At 37.2% G+C, this 25,845-nt stretch overlaps 1 protein-coding gene across 13 annotated transcripts in view; it reads left to right on the forward strand.

Moving 5' to 3' along the window:
* PLXNB2 (plexin B2) overlaps positions 1-25,845 on the forward strand; it is a 404,398-nt gene that overhangs the window by 275,881 nt on the left and 102,672 nt on the right. For 12 of the 13 annotated variants that reach the window (XM_039338498.1, XM_039338541.1, XM_039338548.1 and 9 more), the window contains 2 exons: positions 22,966-24,082; positions 24,883-25,065. In XM_039338498.1, the coding sequence (XP_039194432.1) occupies positions 22,966-24,082; positions 24,883-25,065 (1,300 nt within the window). Of the gene's footprint in view, positions 1-6,134; positions 6,140-22,965; positions 24,083-24,882; positions 25,066-25,845 lie in introns of those variants that run through there. The other variant, XM_039338578.1, reaches the window with a different exon arrangement.

A 25,845-nucleotide genomic window follows, 5' to 3' on the forward strand; every position in this document is an offset into this window, starting at 1 on the left:
ACTTGCACAATTGGTGGTTGACTAAATACTTTTTTGCCCCACTGTATAACCCAAATTCTAAATTCAAAAATCCACTATGCAGTTGTTTCTACTTAAATGATGGAAATTATAGGCAGGTTAATAAGTTGGTGAAAGAAAAGTACATTTATTTTTTTCATTTAGCTTCCTACATTTCTGTTACATGCATTCAGTAATTATGATTATAACTGTTCAATTTAATTAGGCCATGAAATTAATCCCATTCAAAGAATGCTGATATAAACAAAGTGGGTACAATGAACTGGTTTGCATTCTTTTACATCCTTCACCTAGTTTTATTTCATTAAAAAATAAGAAAAAATGAAAATTGACTTATCAAATGCAAGAGGGAACTGAGTTTATCCAACCCTACTTTTATGAATGAGAATTTCTTTGCCTATGTCTGCAGAGCAAACTTATTTCATCTAAACTAGTGATAAGATGTAAGCATGACAGCAGCCTCGTTTTTCTTTCCTTCCCATAGCCTATCTGCTTGCTTTCTTGCTTGGATTGATGAAGAGCTCTTATGAAAGTGGAACCTTGTTTTTATTTGGTTTACTTTATAACATTAACAACTAAAGGAAGGAGAGAAGAAGAAAATATAAATTGTGTTAGTAACTGAGGGAAGAAAATAAATTTGCATGAGTTGAAATTGCCTTAATATATTGCCTTGAAAGCTTAATTTTGCACATTAAATAAAGAATCCATGGAGAAGTTCATGTTGAAGGCACTGCTAAATTTTTTTGGGATGTTATACAAAAATATAAGAATTTAAGAAAAGCCCTGCTTGATCAAAATAAGAATACAGTTAAGTCCAACATTTTGTGTCCCACAAGGCCAATGGATTGCAGTTAGGAAGTTCACAGGAAGATTACTCATGGCTTTGTGACCTCTTTTCTGGATTACTGCAATGCATTCTACATGGGGCTTCCCTTGAAGAGCATTCAGAAACTTCAACTGATGCAGAACACAGTTGAATGATAATAAATGAGGTTGATATTTGACACATGTAATATCCCTATTGCATCAGCTACATTGATTGCCAGTTTACCTCCAGGTGCAATTCAAGGTGTTAGTTATCACTTTTAAAACCCTTCATGACTTGGAAATGGTTTACCTGAGCTTACGTGATATATCTACCAAGTCATTCTGATTTATTCCATCAGCTAAGGAATGTTGGCTGGCAAATACTTGGAGATATTCTTTTTCCATCATAGTCCCTGCCCTCTAGAAAATTCTCCCTAGATTAGGATGGCCCCAGCTCTGCTGGCCTTTTCATGTCTCCTCCTCTTTCTCCTCCTCCCACTAGCACAGAGTGTTAAGGGAAAGACTTGCTTCTGCAAATCCTAGCTGAGACCTAGATGAGCAAGGTGTGAATTTCCAAGTCAAGCAGTTTAAAGTCAAGCTGAAAATTTCTGATCAAGGGAAGGATGAGATCATGGTTAAGAAAACAAGCCGGGATTATAAATACCTAGATTCTAAATGTCACAATATGGAAGCCAGATGCTACAGTTGTTTCTACCAAGAGAACATTTTCCTATGAAAACTTAAATATTCTGTCTGCTGAGCATGCCCAGTATGATAAGTTCAAGGAGAGAAGCAACCTAGAACTAAGGAGAAACTTCCTGACAGAACAATTAGACAGAGGAAAAACCTGCCTCCAGAAGCGGTGAATGTTCCAACACTGGAAGTTTTTAAGAAGAGCCTGGACAGCCATTTGTCTGAAATGATATAAGGTTTCCTGCCTGAGCAGGGGGTTGGACTAGATGACCTCCAAGGTCCCTTCCAACTTTTTATTATTATTACTACTACTACTACTTCTACTACTACTTGCTGCTTGCTCTTGAGCTGCACACATCAGCAAGGTGCAGACATCCCAGGAGAAATTGCTGGGGAGGCAGGAGAGAAGTGAATACCTGAAGAGATTGTTGGAATTATTCTGGATTCCCAGAAGGGAGAGGCTGCTTTCCAGAAGGCAAAGAGGCAGTGGAGCTTGGAAAGACTGATTGGCAGAAAGAGCTTAAAGCAGCTCCTCCCTAGCTTTTCCCAGAGTATATATGTAGTTATGCTAATAGTTGCTTTAGTCAAGCACAGGGGTGTCAAACTCACAATGTTATGTGACTTGCAATGTATCATGACTTTTTTTATTGCCGACAATGGGGTGGGCATGGTTTCGCCATGACACATCCAGCTCACAGGCTGGCAGTTAAACACCCCTGGTCTAGCAAGATTCTGTCTATATGTGAAGAACAATAAAGGAAACTACTGTTAAGTAACTCTAAATATCATTCTTGCTTGGGGCTCCAAGTATAGTTAGGGCCCTATTTCTTGGTTATATTGATCTCTGTGCTTATATTTTTTTCAGCTTATATACTCTGATCCTCTATGGATCTCATCCAAAATTGGGTTTTATTTCTAAAACAAATTCCCCAGCTTTATTATTCACTGTGAGGAGGGGGACTTTAATCTGTTGCTTCTGAATTTTCTAGAACTTGGTCTCATAGATAATCTTGAGTTCTAACAATGTGGCAGAATCCCTCCCCCACCTGTCCATGTTATCTACAACATGCATTAGTTTTTCTCTACAGAAGCCCCAAAAGCATGTATCATAGGGGATGAACTGTTTTTATGGGTGTGGCCCATTAAAATCAATTAGCTCTTGTCCTTATTCCCATGAAGATTTAAAGTTTATATTAAAGAAAGGCAAGAAAGCAAAGAGGAATTCATGAAAAATAGTTTTCCACTATAAAAACAGAACAATTTTGCTTACTTGCCATTATACACTAGGACTAGAGACATTAGAATTTCAGAGTCTCTAATTCAAACATCAAATATAAAATAAAGAGCAAAACCAGGAAAATGTTCACAACATTGGGGAATACAGCTCCTAGCCAGTACTATCATAATACATTTTATGTTCTATATTATGGTATATAGTTTTTCATGAAACCTTATCAGATAATAATAGGCTTTAAAGTGCACAAGACTTTTTATTGCTTTAGGTGCCCTCTGGAAATTAAACTTATTTTCTAAAAACATGACCCTATGATTTGAGAAAAAAAAGGTACTTAATTATTCTGGGAGTGCTAGTCAAGACATCAGTCTCCTGAAACTCACTAAAAGTGTTTGTTAATTATTCTTTAAGATATTATTTATGTATGTATGTCTCAAAAGTGTAATTAATATTAGGAGTGGTGAGGAACTGGCCTCTCACTGTACTTTAATTCAACTTAGAAACACTTGGTGCAAACAAGAAATTATGTTCTTTCTCATTTGATTGATTGATTCTGAATAAAGAATTGTTCATTTCCATTCTAATTAAGACTTCAAAGGACAAAAAAATATGCCCAATATTCACTATTGCAACTATAAACAATTCATTAGAGCAGACATGTCAAACTCGTGACATCATGTGACATCGCACAACATATCGGGATTGTTTTGCCATTGCTGGCAATGGGGTGGGTGCGGCTTCCATGTGACATGTCCGGCCCATTGGCCAGCAGTTTTACACCCCTGCATTAGAGCTTAGATTTTTGTTCCAGAGTTATGCCATTATGAATGGTATCATAATAGCATTCAGAAGATATTATTAACTCCCCGAATAATATTGTTCTTTGCCACAACACTCCTGGTTCAAACTAAACAAACTATTTCATTTTTGTTGTGCAGCAGATAATTTAAGTAACAGTATTTTCTTTCTTCTATTTCAGACTTCTTTTAAAAAGTTCTAAATTTCTCCTATTGTCTAATATCCGAGTGCATGAATTTGAAAAAAGGAAAAAATTCACAAAGCGTTTTTTGGGCTCAAAGTCCATTTTGTCAAATTCAAGAATTGTGGGTAGAGGTATATTTCTAGAGAGACTGAGAGAATTTATTAAAGCCAAGAAAGTATAGCATATTGTTTAAATGTAGTCATCTTTCCTTTCTTAAGAAAATTGATTATTTATCAGTGCTGGACCTTTCTCAAAAGTGCACTTCTGAGCAAGTCTAATTAGCAATGTCATAGTAAAGAAACCACATCTAAGTGACATTTTCCTCTTCAGGTAGTCTTAAAATATATTTTGAGCTTGGCCAAGAGCCTTCTCAGTTATACACAAGTATAACAGCATTGTACACAAGTTGAAGAGGAAACAATTCATTTTCAATGCTTTAGAAGACCAGATATGTGTACAACTGAATTGTTCATGCAATTTTTCTCTCAGCAACTCATTATTAGGGATTTTGAAGTTAGCCAACTAGGGACCGAAAACATTTTCTACAAACCTCACTTTTACATAAATTCAACTTAATGTCAACATGAGCCGTTCACAGACATTATCCAGAGCTTTGGAGATGGGCTTTGTATGTATGTGGATGATACTCATTTTTATATTTCATGAACTAAGCATTCAGAAGCAGTTACAAAGCACTAAAGCTTCAGTTATGATTCAGGATTCAAGTTATTGAGTATGAATAGATTGAAAGAAATCCAAACTAGTTGGAATAATACCAACAGTAAGCAGAGACTGCTTCTCCTACAAAATATTATTTAGCTTTCTTCTCTGATTGATTTACAATGGATGAACATTAGAAGTGATCAGGAAAGCTGTGACTCTATTCTTGTAATTGGAACCCTTGGTTATAGTTTATACAACAATAACAGTGCCTTCTCTGAATGCCCAAAGCATATAATAGTAAATCTCATATCTGATACCTCCACTCTTCTCTTATGCAAAATATAAATAGTTTTAGCAAGGAAATGAATACTTGTATTATGTATTTTGAGATATGTATGTGCAGGGGGGAGGTCTTCCAAAAATGCATATTACATTACTGTATTTATTTATTTGCATCAAGGTGGCTCCATATATATGATTTGCCAGGAAATTAAGTGCAATTTGTAAAATTGTTCTGGAACCTGCATTAAGATGCTTTGTAACTCAAATTCAGGCAGTTAACTCAACAAAATGGTTTTAAACAAATATTTAATCCGGGAATCCTTTACAGAAACTTACATTCTGAAGATGCATCCAGAAGCTTTACATTTGTCCATTTACGTCGGTAGAAACAATAATTCCTTCATATCAACTTCTAGCATGAATTAGGACAGTGTCTGTCCTCCTGCAATCCCATGCTCATCTCACACAAAGACATTCCAAACTGGCACGTAGCCAGGATATCCTGTGATGAACTTAGTAGCCCCTCCCACTGACTTGTTAACATAGGATTCACTGAACAGCTAAAACTACATTACTCATAAGCCATCTCTTAAGGAGACAGATATTCTAACATACAATTCATTCAATAATACATCATTAACCTTATAAATGCTAAACACAATAACACAATTCCCAAGTATATACTGTGATCAGATGATTACATAACTGGTCCAGAACAAAAATAAATCAAGAAATATCACGTTAAAGAAATTGAGTTATCAAGATCTTGGTGTTAAGTTCCAGCTGAAAAGCCCAATGAAAACATCAGAGAAACGATGATCTCTAATGTAAACTTTATTAGACATAGCATACCAGTACGATAGAAGGAAAGCTAGCTCTGACAATATGGCAGGAAATAGATAATTAAAAGAGTAAGATATTCTCTCCTCTCTCTTACAGTCCAGGTCACATTGTCCAATTAATCTTCCAGCATTTGTTATGAGTAAAAAACTTCATTTCTCTAAAACATCTTTTTAGTGGCCTCAGCTCTCACACTGATAGGGAACACCTGTGGATCGCAAGCTCTTCCCTCCTCCCTGGCAACTGTAGAGCTAGAAGCACTATGGCAGTCCTTAAAAAAAAAAAAAAACTTTGTAGCTTGACACTTGAAGTCAGTGACCCTGATTTTTCAGAAATCTCATATGGCAAAATGCCAGCTATTGAGAAAATTAAGATGATCATAGGAAAAGCTACTGTTTGGCATGGATGATGTGTGGAAATTACCAAGCATGAATAACTGCAATTTGCTAGATATTTTCTGGACATATGAAAGTCTTTTGAAGCATTGATTTATTTGATAGGACACATCCACCTTCATGTGGAGACAACCAGAAACAGCTTCCATATGAGCATGAAAGACAGTTCTATGTTATTAATGCAAAAAGATTGCTTGGTATACATATTTGTGCATTATAAAGCAAGTCTTTTAAGGATTAGTACAGTGCACGCAGAGATACACATTGTGTAGCATGTCTTTTTTTCAGTTTATATCCTTCCAAGAGATATGGAAAATTAAGGTTTTGAAAGGGTTTTAAACCAAAGCTTTTCTTTACACTGGAAAAAAACACCTTCAAAGATATAATACATTAGTGTAGATTTTGTAAGGAATCTATATGCAGAGTGGCGATGTCCAAAACTTAGTCTTTGTACCTGTTAGTTGCTGCACTTTCATTCTTCCATAAGCACCCTTAGAATATCTAGTATGGATGGCTTGTAACTTAATACATAGCTTCAGAAAAGTTGAAATAATATTATCATAATATGAATTGTGTATTAGTTACATAATTGACTAATAATCTTTTTTTGAAAATTCATATAGTTGAGAAATTGTGTTCAGAATCCTGTTAAGTGAGAATTAAGAGAGGTAGTTACTTCTCATGGGTTCAAAAATCCAACATATATAGTATACTTCAAATTTGTGTTTTTAATTATTTCTCATTACAGTTTGTCAGTATTAATAAATAGTATACTGCAATGGTGGGATTCAAATATGTGAACAACTGGTTCTCTGTGTGGATGCCGCTTCAGGAAGTCCATTCTGGGTCTGGGCAACAAAAAATTAGCTACCGGTTCTGCCGAAATGGTGCGCACCGGCTGAATCTCACCACTGGTATACTGTGGGAGTATACTAAATTTGACATTTAGTTTGATATCTGTCCTGTGGTTCATTGTTTTGTGTTCTGTAATTCAGAGAGTTTGGGTTATTTTATTTATTTTGCAATAATTAGTTGAACCAAAAACATTAGTAGCAAAAATATCATTTTTAGAAAAATCTGAAAGACTATTTAGGCTATATCATTTAGTTATTAATCTAATATTGGACATATAAAGTAAAGGTAGAATTTCTTTAAAGTAAGTTTGATTTATGGGGACTTTAAAGACTATCCGTACTGTATTCTTGTAAAATTAAAAAAAAAATGGTCTGAATTCCCTCTTTCTTAAGATGGGTGAATGTTGGTTTTAAATGGAAAATGGATTTCTTTTATGTAGGACCCAGACTGCGATTTATAATTAAGGTTGACTTTATCAAATACTTCTCAGATAAAATTATAGAAAAATTTATAAATGGAAAATATTTTTCAACAGCTTTGTAAATCTGTATTTTTCCTACATCTATTTCTTTCTACTAAGTCTTCTTTTTTACATCTCCAGATCAGCTAACTGGTAGCACCTAGCTGACCTGAGCTCATCTCAAAAATATGCAATAAAAGAAATTACTTTTCCCTTTAAAGTGTGTTACACGGAGATACTGTCATGTTCCAACATATGGTAATTCATCACTTCACACCTAATAAATCTTTATATGCAAGAGAAGTAGGTTGATATAACACTTCTTCCTTCCCAGGACTCTTGGGAAAACATCAAAAGGTGCATTCAAAGATGCAGAAAAGTCACAGGAAGGATTGATGGTTAAATGCTTTTGAACTATCAAGGATACCCAGCTTCAAATCAGAAAATTTCTGATCTTGGATTATTTAAAGTCAGTTGACTCCCAGCTGTGTTCAATGGTGATTCCCCCCTACCAATGATAATAATTACTATCTGCTAAGGCATATAGAGCATAATAATTGACCTTTGTATTGGTGCATAACATTTTGCCCAATGCAAAATGTTAATTACTTATAACTTTTTAAACAGAAAATAATTGCCAGGTTCTTCTGTTTGCTCTGACATGATGATGAGCTTCTTACATTGGAGTATAGGGTTATGCCATATTCATTTCAGTAGATAGTGAATCCTGAATATTACAAAGGACATAAAACAAGAATATGCTGCTTGAATTGAAACATATGAAACAACTGCGTTCTGCACTCCTACAAAATTATTAGGTTATGTCATTGCAGTTAGACACTGATTTTACAACACCCATTTCTCCACAGAATGAATTACATTAGATACTTAATCACAGTTCAAGACTGTTAGCAAAGCACTTATAATTTTCTTCCAGTTACTGATGATTCAGTTTATACAGTTGTAGAATGATGGCTCTGTCCCTAAAAAACCATACTTTAATCACATTCTAGTATTCCCTCCCTTATATAACAGTAAATTTACGTATTCCATTGAACATAGGGATAGGAAATAGCTGCACTTGGCTGATTTCCCCACTACCCTCTGGGTGAGAAGTTATTGGATAGACTGGCAAATCAGAAAGTATCTTGGTAGAGGACAGTGGCAAACTATGTGTTTATTACTATCAAGAATATTATATGGATAGGTTTATGCAGTGACCAAGAATTCTGCTCAATTCATAGGAGTCTTTCCCTAACAAGTGGAATGTCAAAACACAGAATTCTCTTCATAAGGAGATAATGTTAAACTTTCCTGGGAAGATATATGATTAAGAAGAAGAAAATATTTATAGATCTGACTTACTAGTTCCATGAAGTGCAAGTTTGATGTTGCTTTGTTCTAATGTAGCTCTTAAATAGAATAATTGTGCAGGACCATAGATGGAGATGCATATCCAAATGTAGTACAGATGAAGAGAGCTGTGAGTTGAGTGATGATTTGAAGGACTATTTTATTAACTCCATTTTCCTAGCCTATAAAGTGTTCTACATGCCCACTTAGTCTGCAAAGTAATTCAATGTACAGAGATTCTTTTGCATAGCCAAATATGTATTCACATAGACATAGACATATTGTATTAGGAGCGTATGGATCCTAATTTTATTATTTAATTATGTCATGGCCCCTTCCAGATCCTGTTTTAGAGGAGGAGGAGGAGTTGGAACTGGGACCGTCTGACAGGGATGGCACGTCTCCCTTGGCATGTTTGGAGAGGCCAGGGGCTGTCCCAGGCCTCTCAGACATTGGGAGAGGTGGTCGACCTGATGGAGAGCTGCCTGCCCTCACAGACACAAGGGTCGGCTGCAGACAGGCAGTGGTTCTGAGAGGCATTTGATACCCTCTAATGAGAAATAGCTCCCTTCCCCACTCGATTCAAAGTCACGGAGAGCAGAGCAGAGGTAAGTTCAAAGGAGGGTTGCTTGGCTGCTTGGGAGAAGGTCGCCCCATCTCTCCTCACAAGGAATACCTGGCAAGGATTGAGGGGCTTCACGTTTGCACAGTACTGCAAATAGCCGAGGGATCGCGGGGCTCCGCACCCTATGGCTGATTGTTTGGGAATCCTAAATGGGCCTAAACTCACCCTGGAGAAGTGGCAAAGAAGGAGAGAAGCCCTGCTGACTGTGGAGAAATAGCGGTCATTCCGGTCGTTCAGGGAAAGCTGTCCAGAAACCAACAGAAGAAAGGCTAGCATCACTCCAGAGTCTAGCCCAAGCTACAAGCAGCTGAAGCCAAAAATCCTCCAAAAGTGAGAGTCAGGAAAGCAAGGGCTCCAAATGAGCAAAGATTAGCAACAGAAGTCAAAGATAATAAAAAAATTTCTTTCAACATATAAATAACAAGGAAAAAGTCAATGAAACAATCAGCCCGCTTAAGAAAGAAGGTGGTAAGGAAGTAACGGGCAGTAGAGAGAAAGCAGAGCTGCTTAACTCATTCTTTGCATCAGTCTTCATGCAAAAAGAACCTATAACCCAGACTTCTGGTTTTGCGCCATAGCGCACGGCCACGGAATAGCAAAGCTCCGCTCCCCGTGGCCAATTTTGTCTTGCCAGGGGGACCCTAAATGGATCTGAAGTCACCCAAAGAGGTGACCATGAAGGAGAGGTGCTCCGTTGATCATGACCGAATAGGAGACAGGCTGGCATTGCATCAGGGTCCAGCCCAAACTACCTGCAGCCAAAGTCCAAGAGCACAAACAAGAACAATGGTGAACAGCATGCTTGGAACTGGTGAGAGTATTGATCTTCTCTTTTCTCTCTATTAACTGAATCCTTGGAAAAGACCCCCAAAGCAAGAAAACCTCCAAAAGTAATTGGAGGAGACTATATCCCCATTCCCTTATAGAAGGAAGCAGCGAATTAATACTAAGGGAAAAAGAAATAGACTGAAATTAAATTTAAAATATTATAGCCTGGACAAATCTAGAAACTAAAAAAACTGCTGGATAAAACACGATCACCGGGAGGGTTGAAGTAAGAATACTTTACTAAAAATATACTTATACTAAAAAGTTGCCAAGCTTTCGCTGGGAGAACTCCCCAGCATCGTCAGGGCTAAAAGGCCATTGCAATAAAGATGGTTTAAGTAGGTTCAAGTAACGTTTGCGCATAGCTCCTAGACCGTGTAACTGGCCCTGATTGGCCCGCTGATAACCAAGATGTGTCTATAACGTTATGTTCTTTTCTTCGGATGCCCTTCCCTATTCCTCCACTACTGGTCTTTGGAGGCGTTAGTGACCTTGCATCCCCTCCTCTTCCAATAATATCATTGCCTGCCATGTCGGGGGGAGGATTCGATCTGATGTTTTCTTGTGTCTTATGATGGGGATAGGGTTCCACTAACTGTGGGTTAATATCCCTTCCCAATTGTATACCTCTCCCCTTCTTTGTCGTGTCCGCAGCTCTTATCTGAGTATGGTATGCCTCAGTAATCGTGTCTTTATTCCCCACCCCAGTCTTCCTTACATCTGTTCCCTCCCGTTGTTTGGCACTCAAACCGCTCTCATTACTCCTCCCCTTGCAGATCAAGCGGGTTGTCATTCTATGCTTTTTCTCCCCTCTCCATGTGACTCGAATTACCACTCATTACATCGCAAGCGATCATACCAACACTTGCGGCGTTATGGACAGGAAGCCGCACCCCCCCCATCATCGGGAACGCCTGCATACGGATGTAAATAACTATACCATCAACACCCCCTTGCCAGGTGACCGGCGTCGGACCGCGCGGCGAGAGAGTCTCCCACCCCAACATGTGGACGCTGGAATAGAGGCTATGGACTCCCCGTGCACGGAGAAAGAAAGGGAGGGTGTGCTCGATACAGACGATCTGCGCACCGCCCAACAACCCCATGTGAGGCTCATACCCCCCCAGGAGGGAGGAAGCAATACCAGTGGAGCCGGAACACCTAAAAGACTTAATGTTAAAATCTCGGAGTGTGCGGTTGCCCATAGCAACAAGGAGGAGCATCTCACATGGAGAGGGGAGAGAAAGCATAGAATGACAACCCGCTCACATGGAGGGATAGGGAAGGGCATCCGAAGAAAAGAACATAACGTTATAGACACATCTTGGTTATCAGCGGGCCAATCAGGGCCAGTAACACGGTCTAGGAGTCGTGCGCAAACGTTACTTGAACCTACTTAAACCACCTTTATTGCAATGGCCTTTTAGCCCTGACGATGCTGGGGAGTTCCCCCAGCGAAAGCTTGGCAACTTTTTAGTATAAGTATATTTTTAGTAAAGTATTCTTACCTCCCGGTGATCGTGTTTTATTCTTTTATTCATAATTATGCCCGGGAGTCGCATTTTTACCAATATTCTTGAATATATATATATATATATATATATATATATATATATATATATATATAAAATAAATAATATGCGACCACCAGGAGAATTTAAGTAAGAAAAATACTTTACTAAAAACTGCCAAGCTTTCGTTGGGAACTCCCAACATCGTCAGGGCTAAAAAGCCAGTTAACAAGGATGACTTAAATAGGTTTGGCTGGCGTTTGCATCCGGCTCCTAGACTGCATCACCGACCCTAGCCGGTCAATTTGTGTTCCAGATGTTTCTCTGATGTTATGTTCTCTTCTGTCATTCTTTCGGATCTTCCTACCTGCCCCTTCGTTATCAACATTTGGATTTATTAACACCTTCATACCCTCCTCCCCTCCGATGGTATTAACTCCCATTACATCCTTCTTTCTGCTACGGGTCTCAGGGGCATTAGATTCTCTCTTAGTGTTGGTCTTCGTTCCATTAGGGCTCCAGGTGCTTTTCACCCCTTTTGATTGTGGATCAATGTTTTTTCCCTGTTCTGTATTCTCCTGTCCCTTAACCATATGGGTAGCGCTTGTCCAGGCATTGTGCATTTTGGTGCTTATGTTTCCATCCCCCACCATGGCGTTCTCTATATTAGCCGCCTTTCGTTGTTTTATCCGTTGGTGGTCTTTATCCCTGTCCAGGGCGGGTCCTTTACACTCCTCCTGGAAAGGATCTAACTGTAAATAGGAGCATTCTTCCTCTGTGGTTTTTCGCCCATTCATGACATGATTTTTAGCCCTGACAATGTTGGGAGTTCCCAACAAAAGCTTGGCAGTTTTTAGTAAAGTATTTTTCTTACTTAAATTCTCCTGGTGGTCGCATATTATTTATTTCATTTATAATTATGCCTGGGAGTCGTATTTTTATGGATATCATATATAATTTTTTGTCTGAAAAAAATGGAAAATGAATAACTACTGACTTCTAGTGGAGAATCAGAGCACAGAACAGTAACAATAATGACTCAGAAACTGGCAGGACACCTAGGAAACAAAATGTTCCTTTACATTTTAAGTGACCTTGAAGACAGCTGGGAACAAAGTAAGAGCTGCGCCAGCCATAAGATTAAAAAGTGTCTGAAAGAAAAATATCTGAACTGTTGACTAAATCTAAGAATTGTTTAGAGAAAAAGAAAAACTTTGACTCTTGGCTAATCTTTTAGAGGAGAATCTACAGGAAGGACTCAAGGTGGCTTAACATATTGAGTTGCAATTTTGACTGATTGATAATTAACCCCTGAATTAAAATATTGATGAAAGACTATTTGAAGGGGGGAGATAACATGGATACCATACACTTATCAACAAATGACAGGACACCATACTCAGTATTCACTCCTGAAGGACTTAGCCTGCAACATCAAACACTTTCAGAAGTAATATTTCAAGGCAAGACAAATACTTTCTAAGAGGAAATGTACACAATGTTATGACAGATACAAAAGACAATAGGTATAAACCACAAGGAAATCCAAAACAACTTTGACAACATAAATAAGTACATCTCCAATCTAAATCTACAATCAAAAAACACCCAGAAAATGATGGTGAATGAACAAACAAATTAGATAACCGAACACAAATTGGAAGAACATGATCATATTGATGAAGCTACAAATGAAAAGAATTATAATCCAATGCAAACAGGAAAAAATCTACAAGATTTTGATATAACAATAAAAATGGAGTGGACTATAGAATTCCCAGGAGAATTATTAGAGTTTGGGAGACGGAAAGTATATATCCTACTTATTCTATCTTCTGTATTCCCAACAATACTTGCAAAAATACAGAAACTGCCGGGTAAGCGGAATATATCAATCTGGAAAGCTATTCGGCAAGAGAAGAAGGCTAGAGACAGAATCAAGAGATTTGACTCACCTTATCAGATGAAGTATTACGTGAGTAAACATTTGTTTGAATATGGTTAAAAGAATAGAGAACTTTGAACACGAAGGGGCCCTGTAACGAGGCATAAGAGCAGTGGTGGGATTCAAATATGTGAACAACCGGTTCTCTGTGTGGATGTTGTTTCCGGAAGTCCATTATGGGCTTGGGCAACAAAAAATTAGCTACCAGTTCTGTTGAAATGGTGCGAACCGGCTGAAAAGCAATTAAAAATGCATATATAAAATACCTCTTCTATAATTTGAATGTTGAATGTCCACAACAGTGTGACTAGATGTACACTTAACCCACTCATCTCTGATACTTCTCTGAAAGAATAAAGTTATGGGCCAATGATAAGATGACTTTGGTTGAGCCATTCTAAATCAGGCTTTTCCTGCTACACATTTGATCTTTAAGATATGCTTTTAAATCTAAGCCATGGAATACATTTATCCCATTTAGTGTACAAAACATTTTTAGCCAAAAAATTAATCAGGTTTGATTTCTAGCAAGTAGTTTGCATTAGAGTTTGGAGACAGAAGATACTGTTCACATTTAACTAAGAGCTACAGTTTTGGCTTAAAATTGGTTTTGGTCACATTTATCCTATTATGGGCATCATAAATTATTTTACCGAAGGTTTTATCGTAGCTTCCAGAAAGGTTCTGTGATCAAATAGAAGTTGTCTGATTTGCCATTGAGATGATTTACCATTCCAGACAAATTGCTGTTAATTCCCTACTAGATAGTTGAATTCTAAGTTACTCTCATAAGATTTAAAAGAGAAATCGTAAAAACTAGTTTGGTGTTTCTTTTGCACAAAGAGGCTTCCTAAAATAGATAATAGAAATGCATCAAGCAGATTTTTTTAAAAAAGCAGTAAACAAATTGAATAGGATTCTCCTTTGCTGTTTACATATGTATTACATTATTTCTCTCAACAGAAATGTCAGGAAAGGTTGAAGCATGAGATGAACTGCTTTATTGTTTGGCAGGTTTTTAAAAGACAAGAAAACAATAAAGGAATACCTATTATTGAGTGTACTTGAAAAGTTTAAAGCATTTGGAAGAGTGGCTTTTCATAAATATAATGCAACAGACAGTTTAATTCATGTGACATGGTAGTTAAGTGTAGGCAGGAATTCATTTGTATTCCATTGATAAATAATAATAATCCAGATACCAAAATCATATTTTTGTCTCTCATATCTGCACTTTCCAAATATCTGGACCCTCCTAATATTCTGAAATCATTGGGGGTTTTTTTCCTTTTTTTTTTGTTTTGAGCTCATAGGAGAAGAGAATTCTATAAAACACTGTCTGGCTATTGAGTTTGTTAATGAAAACATCTAATTAAGATCTTGGATCTTGGTGGCTACTATTTTGTCCTTGGGATGTCATACTAGAAGACATTCTTAAAGTTAAAATTTATTGTCAATGAAACTGGTACACTTAATATTCAGGCTTTTATTCCTAAAGTTGAAAATGAACCTTCTTATAATGTGCCTGAAATACGATGGATTCATCAAAAATAGTTTGCATGCAAATTGTATTTTACCTTTCTTAATCACAATCATTTTTTTTCTTATGTTGTAGAAGAGACACCTGTGGTGTGCTGTGCTTTTGTATCTTACTTTGACATTTTTTTTTTCAGTATTTTCTGCTTCTTGGAAATATTTTACTCTATATTTTTACTCTGTATTGCTCTTTATAGTGCATATTTATTGGTAATAATTTGAAAAATTTGCTTTTCATGAGAAGGATTTGACTTAAACAGAATTGTAAATAAGTAACCCCAGCTCCTGGAGAGAATGGGAATGGGTAGACGAAGAGAACAGGTTTCTCAAGACAGAATGCTTTGCAATTCAATTAATCCCAACAGATGTACAGGGCAAATGACGCCTTGACGGTTTTTGGAGGATGAAAAAAGAATGCACACAGCTTGAGATTGAAACTGAAAAGAACTGCATAACTAATAAGGTTCTGTGTCAAAGACCCTTTATACCTCACAGTTCTGTGAGATTTCTGAGAACCATCCTGAACTGGCACTGCTGTGGAGATTTAAACATGGCTAGAAAAGAAAGATTGGGTTTAGGGTGTCCGGTAGAGAATAAAGAAATTTTAATTCCATCAGTATTTATTTATGTATTTATTTATTTATAGGTCAAATTTAGATACTACCATCTCACTCTCAGAGGAACTTAATATACGTGTTTTGACAAATCTCATAGATCCATTTCTAGTATTTCATCTTGAGCAATACAAGTTGCCATCTTGAGAATCTCATCTCTTGAACAGGGAGCATGCTTTATTATATTCTGTGATGTACTTCTTCACAGGGGCTCAGATGCAGGAGTAACTAAATAATAAGAACAGTGCCATACCTAGCTGAGCTTGGAAATGAGAAACCATGTTCAGATCTTAATTTTAATGTGAAGCTCCGCTCCTAAGGTGGTTTTGGCAAACTTGCAGTCTTTATCCACGCAAGTCATTTTAACATGAGAAAAAATGGAAAATGAAGGATATCACTGTACATGTTGCATATTAATCATAACTGGAGTAAGCTGGCTATGTTCATAATACAGTACATATTACTGTAATGTTTCTTTGTCAAAAATTTTGAAATCATTTTATTTGATTTCTATAGAATAGGCAGGATTAATTTGTAGATAGTAACTGTGTTATCATGTTTGAGAGTTCAAAACTCATGTAAGCAAATAGGGTTCTTCCATGTAAAAGAAGGGGCAATGCTTCATCTGGGCAATATTTACATGAATCCATGAAGCAGAAAACTGAAAAGCTTTCTGAATTACTTCCTGCACTAAAGGCAGTAGCTGCAATAAACTTCTTTCACCCAAATGAGAATTGCTGGGGCCAAAAGAAAGACTTTGTGAATTGTTTTAGGGCTGATGAATTATCTTCCTCTTGAGGTGCATGAAAAATTTAAGTATCAAATTTTTTTGCACCTCAAGAGAAAGATCACTCCAGTGAGCAAAATAACTGAACCAGAAAAGTCACAGATAGGTTATAAATGAAATAAACCATAAAGATGTATTTAAAATTTGCAGCAGATAGGCAAGGGATACAGCTAAGTGTAGCATATGTATATGTGTGTATACATGTTTACCAGAGATTGGAGAAACATAAATTAATCTTGAAAGTAACGTATTAGCAACAAAGTAAAATGTAAGCAAGGATTATAAAACACAAGCGAACTATTATTTAATGCAGAGATGACAAACCTTTTAGGCATGGCAAGTGGAAAATTTCGAAAATGCCTACTATGACTCTGCTGGCATGTCACACACATCCGGAACAAAATAGAAACAATTCTCTATCTGTCCCCTTCTAGGCCTCTTGGTGGCAGCACCAAGGGTGGACCTGAGGTAGAGGTGATTGCTCCCATGCACCGCTTAATTTTAGGCAGTGTTCACTTTCTGTTAACAAGTGCAGCTTCTGCAGCTTCCAAAAACAGTGAGAAAGATATGCCCTGTTCTTGCATGATTTTTGGAGTCAGCAGAGGCCATGAATGTGATAGGTTCACCATCATTGATTTAATGCTTACTAAATCAAATTCAACAGGAATAATAAAAGTAAAATTTTGCATAACCTCAGAGGACACTGTAAGGCAACTTTAATAAGTACTGACCTCTGGTGTGGGGCACTTTTGATTCTTGCTGAACTATTTTCTTATTTTCCTTCCCACTAATTTCACTGAATGGCATGCTCTAGGTACCCTTACTAAAACTGAACTATTTGATAACTCCAAGAAGGTGTCATTCTCTTTCATGATGCCTGACTTCTGGAACAACTTTCTCTTGAGATCCAGATGGTACATCATATTTATGATTATTGGAATTTTTATTCAGCCGCAATTTCTTTATTTGTGTTTTTGTGGAGAGGGGACCGGAATATTTTCTTTAGATAGATGGTCTTGTTTGGGGGGATTTTGGAGGTCTTCTAGTCCAACCCGCTGCTCAATCAGGAGACTTTATACCTTTTCAGACAAATGGTTGTCTAGTTTCTTTTTGAAAGCCTCCAGTGATGAAGCACCCATAACTTTTGAAGGCAAGCTATTCCATTGGTTGATTGCTCTCACCATTAGGAAATTTCTCCTTAGTTCTAGGTTGCTTCTCTCCTTGGATAGTTTCCATTCATTGTTTCTTGTCTTGCTTTTTGGTTCTTTGGAAAAGAGCATGACCCCCCTCATCTTTATAGGAGTTCCTCAAATATTGGAACACTGCTACCATGTTCTTCTTTTCATTAGACTAGACCAGTGATGGCGAACCTTTTAGAGACAAGTGCCCAAACTGTAACCCCAAACCCGCTTATTTATCACAAAGTGCCAGGACTGCATCAGCATTGTGGTGCCTCAGGGGGGGCGGGGGCGTGACCCACTGGGTGGGCATGGCTGCAGTGGTCATGGCAGACGGGTGAGCGTGGCCGGGGCCAAGTCAGCAGGGGCCAGTCCTTTCCATCTCTGGGGCATCTCCAGGGGGCCAATGTTACTTGCTCGCTCACTTCCTGCCCTGTCGCTTCCAAACGCCATGTGCTCGCTACTATGGCAAACTCTGGTGAGGCAATGGCGTGCGTGCCCACAGAGAGAGCTCTGAGTGCCACCTCTGGCATGCGGGCCATAGATTCGCCACCACTAGACTAGACATACTCAATTCCTGTAACCGTTCCTTGTATGTTTTAACTTCCAGCCCCCTAATCATTTTTGTCGCTCTTTTCTGCACTTTTTCCAGCATCTCTACATATTTTTTATATTGTTGTGACCAGAGCAGGATACAGTATTCCAAGTGTGTCTTAATAAGGCTTTATAAAGCAGTACTAGACCTTCACATGATATTGATTTTATCCCTCTACTAATACATGCTAGGATTGCATTGGCTTTTTTGGCTGCCACCGCACATTGTTAGCTCATATTTAAATGATTATGTGCTAAGACTCCAAGATTCCTCTCACAGTTATTGGCATTATACAGTTGTTTTTTCTTGCCTAAGTGTAAAAACCTTACTTTTATCTACGTTGAATTTCATTTTATTAGATAGGGCCCTGAGCTTAGGTCTGTCAAGATCTTTTTGGATTTTGAGCTTGTCTTCGGGAGTGTTAAGTGTTCCTGCCAGCTAAAAGTCATCTACAAATTTTATGAGTTTCCCTACTATTCCCTCACCTAGATCAGTGGTCCATAACCCCTGGTCCATGAACTGGCACCGGTCCGCAGCATGCCAGCAACTGGGCCACACAGACAAGCGAAGCCCCATCTGCAGGATGGAGGCAGTACGCAAAACCACACCCTCTCTGGTGCATTGAAAAACCTTTCTCCACGGCATCAGTCCCTGGTGCCCAAAAGGTTGGGGACCTCTGATTTAGATGGTTTATGAACTGTATATGTGTGTGTGCATTATTCTTGGAAACTGTCTGGAAACATCTCTTCAGTTTTGTTGGCAAGATATCAATTGTGGTTTGTAATTGCCTCCTTCCTAGGGCTGAGAGAAACTGACTGAACCAACATCATCCAACTGACTTTGTGTCTAAGGCGGGACTAAAATTCATGTTCTCCCAGTTTCTAGCCTGATTCCTTAACCACCACACCAAACTGACTCTCTTGTTAGAGAGTCTAGCACAGGGGTAGGCAACCTTGGCTCTTTTATGACTTGTGGACTTCAACTCCTAGAATTCCTGAGTCAGCATGGCTGGTTCAGGAATTCCGGGTACTGAAGTCCACAAGTCATAAAAGAGCCAAGGTTGCCTATCCCTGGTCTAGTAAATTAAATAAATTAAAAAATAAATCTTCCCACATGTAATGAAAAGTGTATTTGTATATTCCAAGCAATATTTATTATCAGCAAAGTTTAAATCCTTGATTCAGTGTAGATCCAATAAATCTCTGAACTTAGTAGATATCACTCTTACTTGAGAGATTTCCCTATGTTTTCCAGAACTCTGCACATTATTTCACAACATGCAGCTTGAAAAGACACACGTCAGTATAACCAGTTGTAAAGCTAACCAAACATTTACAACTTTAAGATTACAGGCTATGACCAAGGTTATAATTGAGGGTAAATATCAGCAAATTTCTAAACAAAGCGTCTGCCTTTGTGGTTATTCTTAGATTGAAGATTTACTATATTATCTTTTATATTACTCATAATACTTATCAAATCTCAGAGAAATAAATTGAAAAAGGTAGACAATTCTCAGCTAAGTTCAGATGCAGTAAAAAGATGCTTTCTTTTATCTGATTTTAATAAAATCATAACAGAGTATAACTCTATTTCCAGAAAAAAATCAACTAAAATTTACTAAATCATATGCAGCCAGTATTGAATTAAGGTGTATTTTTATTTTTTAAAGCTGTTACTTTTTGTAATGTTAATAGATATAATAGTCAGTGACTATACACATTTAATAAACTTAAACAACTTTCCATTTGCTATGGTTTCTTACTGAGTCAATGATTCTTCCTCTTCCTACTATAACCAATCCTCAACATTTCCTTTCTTCTGTTTTTATTATGGCACAGCTGGCTATGTGCCATGTGCCAGTCTTGCATGTCTATTAAATTAGTTTTCTCTAATAGCAGATGGAGTTTTGGTTGCTTCTTCATGTTCTTTACTGTAGGCTGTTGCTAGTGTGTACACTAATCAAGTTTATTGATTGCTAATTAGAGCTCAGTTAAAAATAGCTGGGCTTCAAGTAATTACTGACCTAAGAAGACATTGGAACAATATAAGCAGGCTTCCAAAACATAGAATAACCAGTGAAAGGTAATAATAATAGTAGTAGTAGTAGTAGTAGTAGTAGTAGTAGTAGTAGTAGTAGTAGTAGTAGTAGTAGTAAAGTTGGAGGGGACCTTGGAGATCATCTAGTCCAACCCCCTGCTCAGGCAGGAAACCCTATACCATTTCAGACAAATGGCTGTCCAGAGATCTACAAGAAGACCAGGGTTGATAATATGAAAAAAAAAATTAAATTCATTTTAACCAAAGCTTATAACAAGGCTGAAATGTGCAATATTTCACTACTACCTTCTCAAATAAAAAATATGGCTTTAAGATGTTTCATTTAATTAAACTCATTATCAATTAAAAATTAATGTCTATAAACAAAGAGTATGACTCTAAAGCCCCAAACCAGTTATTTTGTCAAGTTTAGTAGACAACCAGGAGCTCACTTAATAAATTTCCTGGAAACCCGAACATGAATGCAAAAACACAGATATTGTCTGACTTCCAGGCATACTATTTTCAATGCATGTTTTACATTCATGATTCACTATTAGAATATGCGAAATTTATATATAGCATGTACATTTAAATAACTCAGAAGATGATGGGTTGAGCAGAAACAATAGAAATCAAAATAAACTGGGCTATAGAGAAGTACTGGATTGCATAAATTCATTTTCTAGTTAAAGGGGTCCTTTGATTTCAACAATATTATTCTTTTCTATGTCTACAATTTAAATGCCAAACTAGAAACAAATAACATAACTATGCACATGTAAATCTCAGAAATTGAAGCAAAAGAAAATCAAGGTTGTACAGTGCATATTTGCATGTGCCTTTGTCCTATGGTCATTTTTTCTGTATTACTTTTTCACATGGGACACTCATATTAGTAAATCATTTGGGGACAGAAATTGTGGGAGGAATATATAATACAGAACAGGCAAAAAAAAATCGCAGTTCTTCTCACTGAGTGGTGCCTTTCTTTAATTGACTTGGATGATCAAGGAAGATTCATGCTTAAATATGTATCTTCTATCTAGTTTTGCCCTAACTCTTAGCATAGAAGAAAGGGCTGAAAAATGAAAAACTGCATGCCACCTTCGTTTTATTTCTTTTAGGAATTAATTAAATAGCTATGAAAGCATTAACCTTTTATGACAGAATTTCTCAAACCACCTTTAAAAAGGAATAGTGTTAATGGATGCACTTTAATAGTCTAGGGGAAAAAAAAGTTCTGTTTTAATTAAAATGTGAGAAGATATGGTTTTCTCCAGTGGCTTCCATGATTAGTCACCAGATTAACTGAATGCCAATTATTCCAGAATTCATCGTTTTATTTTCTCTTAATGGGCAGTGTTTCCCACTTCCTTTTCTTTCAGTGGTTTTGCAGATAATCAGTTGGGCCTCCTATGAGAGATGCAAGGAGTTGCTTGTTTTTCTTTTATGGAACCAGGAAGCAAATTAGCAATGATGAAATGCAGAATGCAAATGGCAGAACTTCCACTTGCTAAAAACAAAGAATGATTGCCATTGATGGAAGTTCTGTGTCCATGTTTTCTTCACTGTAACATTCTGCTAAGTTTCCCTTCTGTGTTTTTTTTTTTTCCTTTTGTCAGTAATGGGAAAATACCAACAAGGATGAATTATGTCACAGACTTAACTTTGCTGTATATTACAAAAGACGGGAACCTGGAAGATATTTTCTGTGACAACCCTACCTTTTTAATATTCAGAGTCTTTCACGTTACATCAGTCTAAGATTTTGTTTTGTTTTCAAAGTATGTATTATAAACATGTGAACAGATGTGGGCAAAAAATATTTTTGTTTGCAAATTTCAGATTTCATTTAAAAGTAATTTTGTGAGATTTCCTCAGAGGGCTTTTTTCCCATTAACAAAAGCATATTGTATTCTGTATTAGTATGACTTTAGACCAGGGGTGTCAAACTCGAAATTTCACGTGATGTGTCATGACCTATCACGGCTTTTTTGCCATTGTCGGCAATGGGGTGGTTTCGCTATGATGCATCTGGCCCGCGGGCCAGCAGTTTGAAACCCCTGCTTTAGACTATGAGTTTGACATTATGAACTATAACTGTATAAATAGACTGTATCATTTTCTATCTCCCAGTCTTTTTTCTGAGTTATTTTATTCAGTTTTCTATCCCGGATATGTTTTCATTGTTTTTAAAGTTGTAAATCTCTACCAGGTTTGTATTAGACAAGGATTTTATAAAGTTATCAATTAATCAAAATGGGCTGCCTGTTACTGGAAAGTAATTTTAAAAATCTCTGGGGTGAGAAAACAATATCTTGCTCGTGTCTCAGATTTATTTGATTATATACTGCTTTCATACAGTACAACAGTGATTTGATCTCTGCCCTGCTGGTTAAGATAAACTACATGCAAAAGACTAGATGGTTTAAAAGTGGCAAATCTAGTGACCATGTTATGAAATAGCCACTCGTAGACTTAATTAAGGTTTTGATGAGTATGCCAGCTTCCACTCTGCATCCAGGTGCAAAACCATGTCCTCTTCCCTCCCCCCATGGCTGCTCCCTCCGCCAATCCGCAGAGCTGGAAAGGTTGCCTTACAATTTAGATTTTTGGTATTTTTGGTATTTTTCAGATTTATAAATTGTTCTTTTTTCAAGTTTTGTTTTGTTTTATTTTAGAAATTCATAATATAAACTTTTTTTAATTTTTACTCATCAGGTACCACAGAGAAATGGCTATATGGATATGGATATTGAGCATTCTGAGCTACTCTTGCTTTTCTCGTGCATTAAGGTCAAAGAAATGGGATGTGTACCAGAGTAAGACGGAACTTAGTCACCTAACAGTGAACCATAATACGGGGACAGTCTACTTAGGAGCAGTAAATGCCCTGCATCAACTCACAAAAGACTTGAAACCCTCAATAGATGAAGTAATCACCGGGCCACATTTGGATAACAAAAAATGCACACCTCCCATTGAAGAAAGCCAGTGCTCTGACAAACAAATGACAGACAATTACAACAAATTACTGCTGGTGGACACTCAGGAGAAAAGAATAGTAGTCTGTGGGAGTCTATTTAGGGGCATATGCTCCATAAGAGAGCTTGAAAATATATCCAACAGGACTTACTATGAGACTGGCAGCGGAGAGAAATCGTTTGTTGCAAGCAATGATGAGAATGTAGCTACAGTTGGGCTGATCACCTCTTTGAAAAAAGGCCGAATGATGTTTGTGGGGAAGGGCAATGGGGCAAATGACAACGGGGTCATAATCAGCACTCGACAGCTTTTCAATGGAGATGGGAGAGAGATTTTTGAATTGTATGCTGATCCTGCTGCTATTAAATCAGCATATCCTTACTCAAGCTCACAGCAGTTCCTCTACATCTTTGAAGACAATAAATTTGTTTATTTTATTTTCAATCAAAATGAGAGGCAGGCCACTATAAACAGGACACTTATTGGACGGCTCTGCAAAGAAGATGAACATTATCATTCCTATTTTGAAATGGACTTGGAATGTAAAGATGACACCGGTCCTTTTAATCAAAGCAATGCAATCTATGCTTCTGTCCATGGGGAACACCCAACACATAATCTAGCATCATCAGAGCAAGCTTTTGAGACCTCACCACAGGACAAACTGCTCATTGGCCTTTTCAGGAGAATGGAAAAAGACTCTTTGGTGTCTGCCATGTGTGTTTATAACTTGAGCGATATCAACAAAAAAATGGAAGAAAACAGGGAGAAATGTTATACAAAGGATGCACGCAATGTATTTTACAAACCATTCCGAACAGAAAATGCTCCATGCAAAAGTTCATCGCACCAGGTGAGTTGAAATAATGAAGTTGCTGTGGAAATGAACGTTTATCTAATGTTTCCCCTTCATAACATAAAACTCTAAGACTCAAACATCATTAATAAGCCCAAATGTATTATTTTGGTTTTTATCATTCAGAGATATTTCTACATAATATTTATAACATCTTCTTTTCTCTCAGGCAGTATTGGATCACTATTTCAAACAGCATTTCATTTATGTTTTTATGCTGGCCATTTAAGGCAGTGTTTCCCAAACTTGACAATTTTAAGGCATGAGGACTTCAACTCCCAGAATGTGGAATTCTGGGAGTTGAAGTCCACATGCCTTAAAATTGTCAAGTTTGGGAAACACTGATTTAAGGGTTTCAAACAGGCACAATTCAGTCAAATCTAAGCAAGTCTATGAATATCTTTCATTAAAATAATTCCAGTTTAAAAGTGCTTCCTGTTGGCTGGATTATGCCTTCATGGTTTCTGTATCAAGGAACAGTAGTTGCTTCTGTAAATAGTTTTTTTTAATAGGAGAAAAAAGATTGATTATATTAATGGCAGTGTATCAGCAACTTTAGAGCATCTGAGGAAACATTACAGATCCTGCACGTGCGGAACAATTTTTTTTAGATGACATACTAACATTGTTGAACATATGCAGTTTTGTAATCCATTGATCCATTCACAACTTACTTAGATGTCATAATGCGCAACTTTTCTATTTTTCTTAAACAATTAAATTTTCAGATCAATCCTAGTTTCAGGGTTAATATTTGTTTGAATTTATGATTTCCTAATTCATGTATCCTTTCTTAGAATTCAAGTGTAACATTTCCATGTGGCTCTGAACATTTACCGTATCCTTTGGGAAGCAAAGAAGGAATTTCTGCAGAACCTGTGTTCAAAAAGGAAGGCATAAATTTAACAGCAGTGGCCTTTGCTGTGGAGAATGGGAAGACTGTAGTATTTGTTGGAACATCAGATGGCAGAATTCTGAAGGTAATTTCTTATGAATCTTAATGCTAAAAATTAGGTGAGATAGAATACTAAAATTACGGCCATCAGAAATCAGCTATAGATTGTTTGATTTTTAAGTAAAATAAATGAAACTAAAAACATTTGAAGGATAACTTCTGATAAAAATGACCATTTTTCACCCTTAACGACCGTTGCAGCATCCCCATGATCACATGATCAAAATTCATGTGCTTGGCAACTGGTTCATATTTATGATGGTTGCTGTGTCCTGGAGTCATGTGATCAACTTTTGTGATCCTCTGATAAGCAAAATCAATGGGGAAGCTAGATTCACTTTACAACCATGTTACTAACTTAACAACGGCTGTGATTCACTTAACAGTGGCAAGAAAGGTCGTAAAATGGGGCAAAGCTCACTTAACAGTCTTGCTTAGCAACAAAAATTTTGGGCTCACTCGTGGTTGTAAGTCAAGAACCATCTGTAAAGTGTTTAAAAGATTATGCTAGTGATATATAACTCAAAAATGAGCTCCTCCCTCAATCATGACTGTGCTTAAAATTCATAAATTCATAATTCAAGAATATAGGTAATCTGTGCATAACAATCCCTAATTGGTACCAGAATTTCTGTCACCAAGTGGTTGTTAGCTAACATACGATGTGATCGTGTTGCCTAGCAGCAGTAGTTAGGCGAGGATCTTATGCTCCTCCTCTCACGCTGCTGATATCTTCACTTCAACTTCCTGGCCAACTCCCCACCATCTCTGCCCTTTTGGCTGCCTTGCATCTGCTGATTTCTCT

This window comes from Crotalus tigris, unplaced genomic scaffold, assembly GCF_016545835.1.
Source record: "Crotalus tigris isolate CLP2741 ecotype Arizona unplaced genomic scaffold, ASM1654583v1 scf7180000017549.6302385, whole genome shotgun sequence".
NCBI lineage: Eukaryota > Metazoa > Chordata > Lepidosauria > Squamata > Viperidae > Crotalus > Crotalus tigris.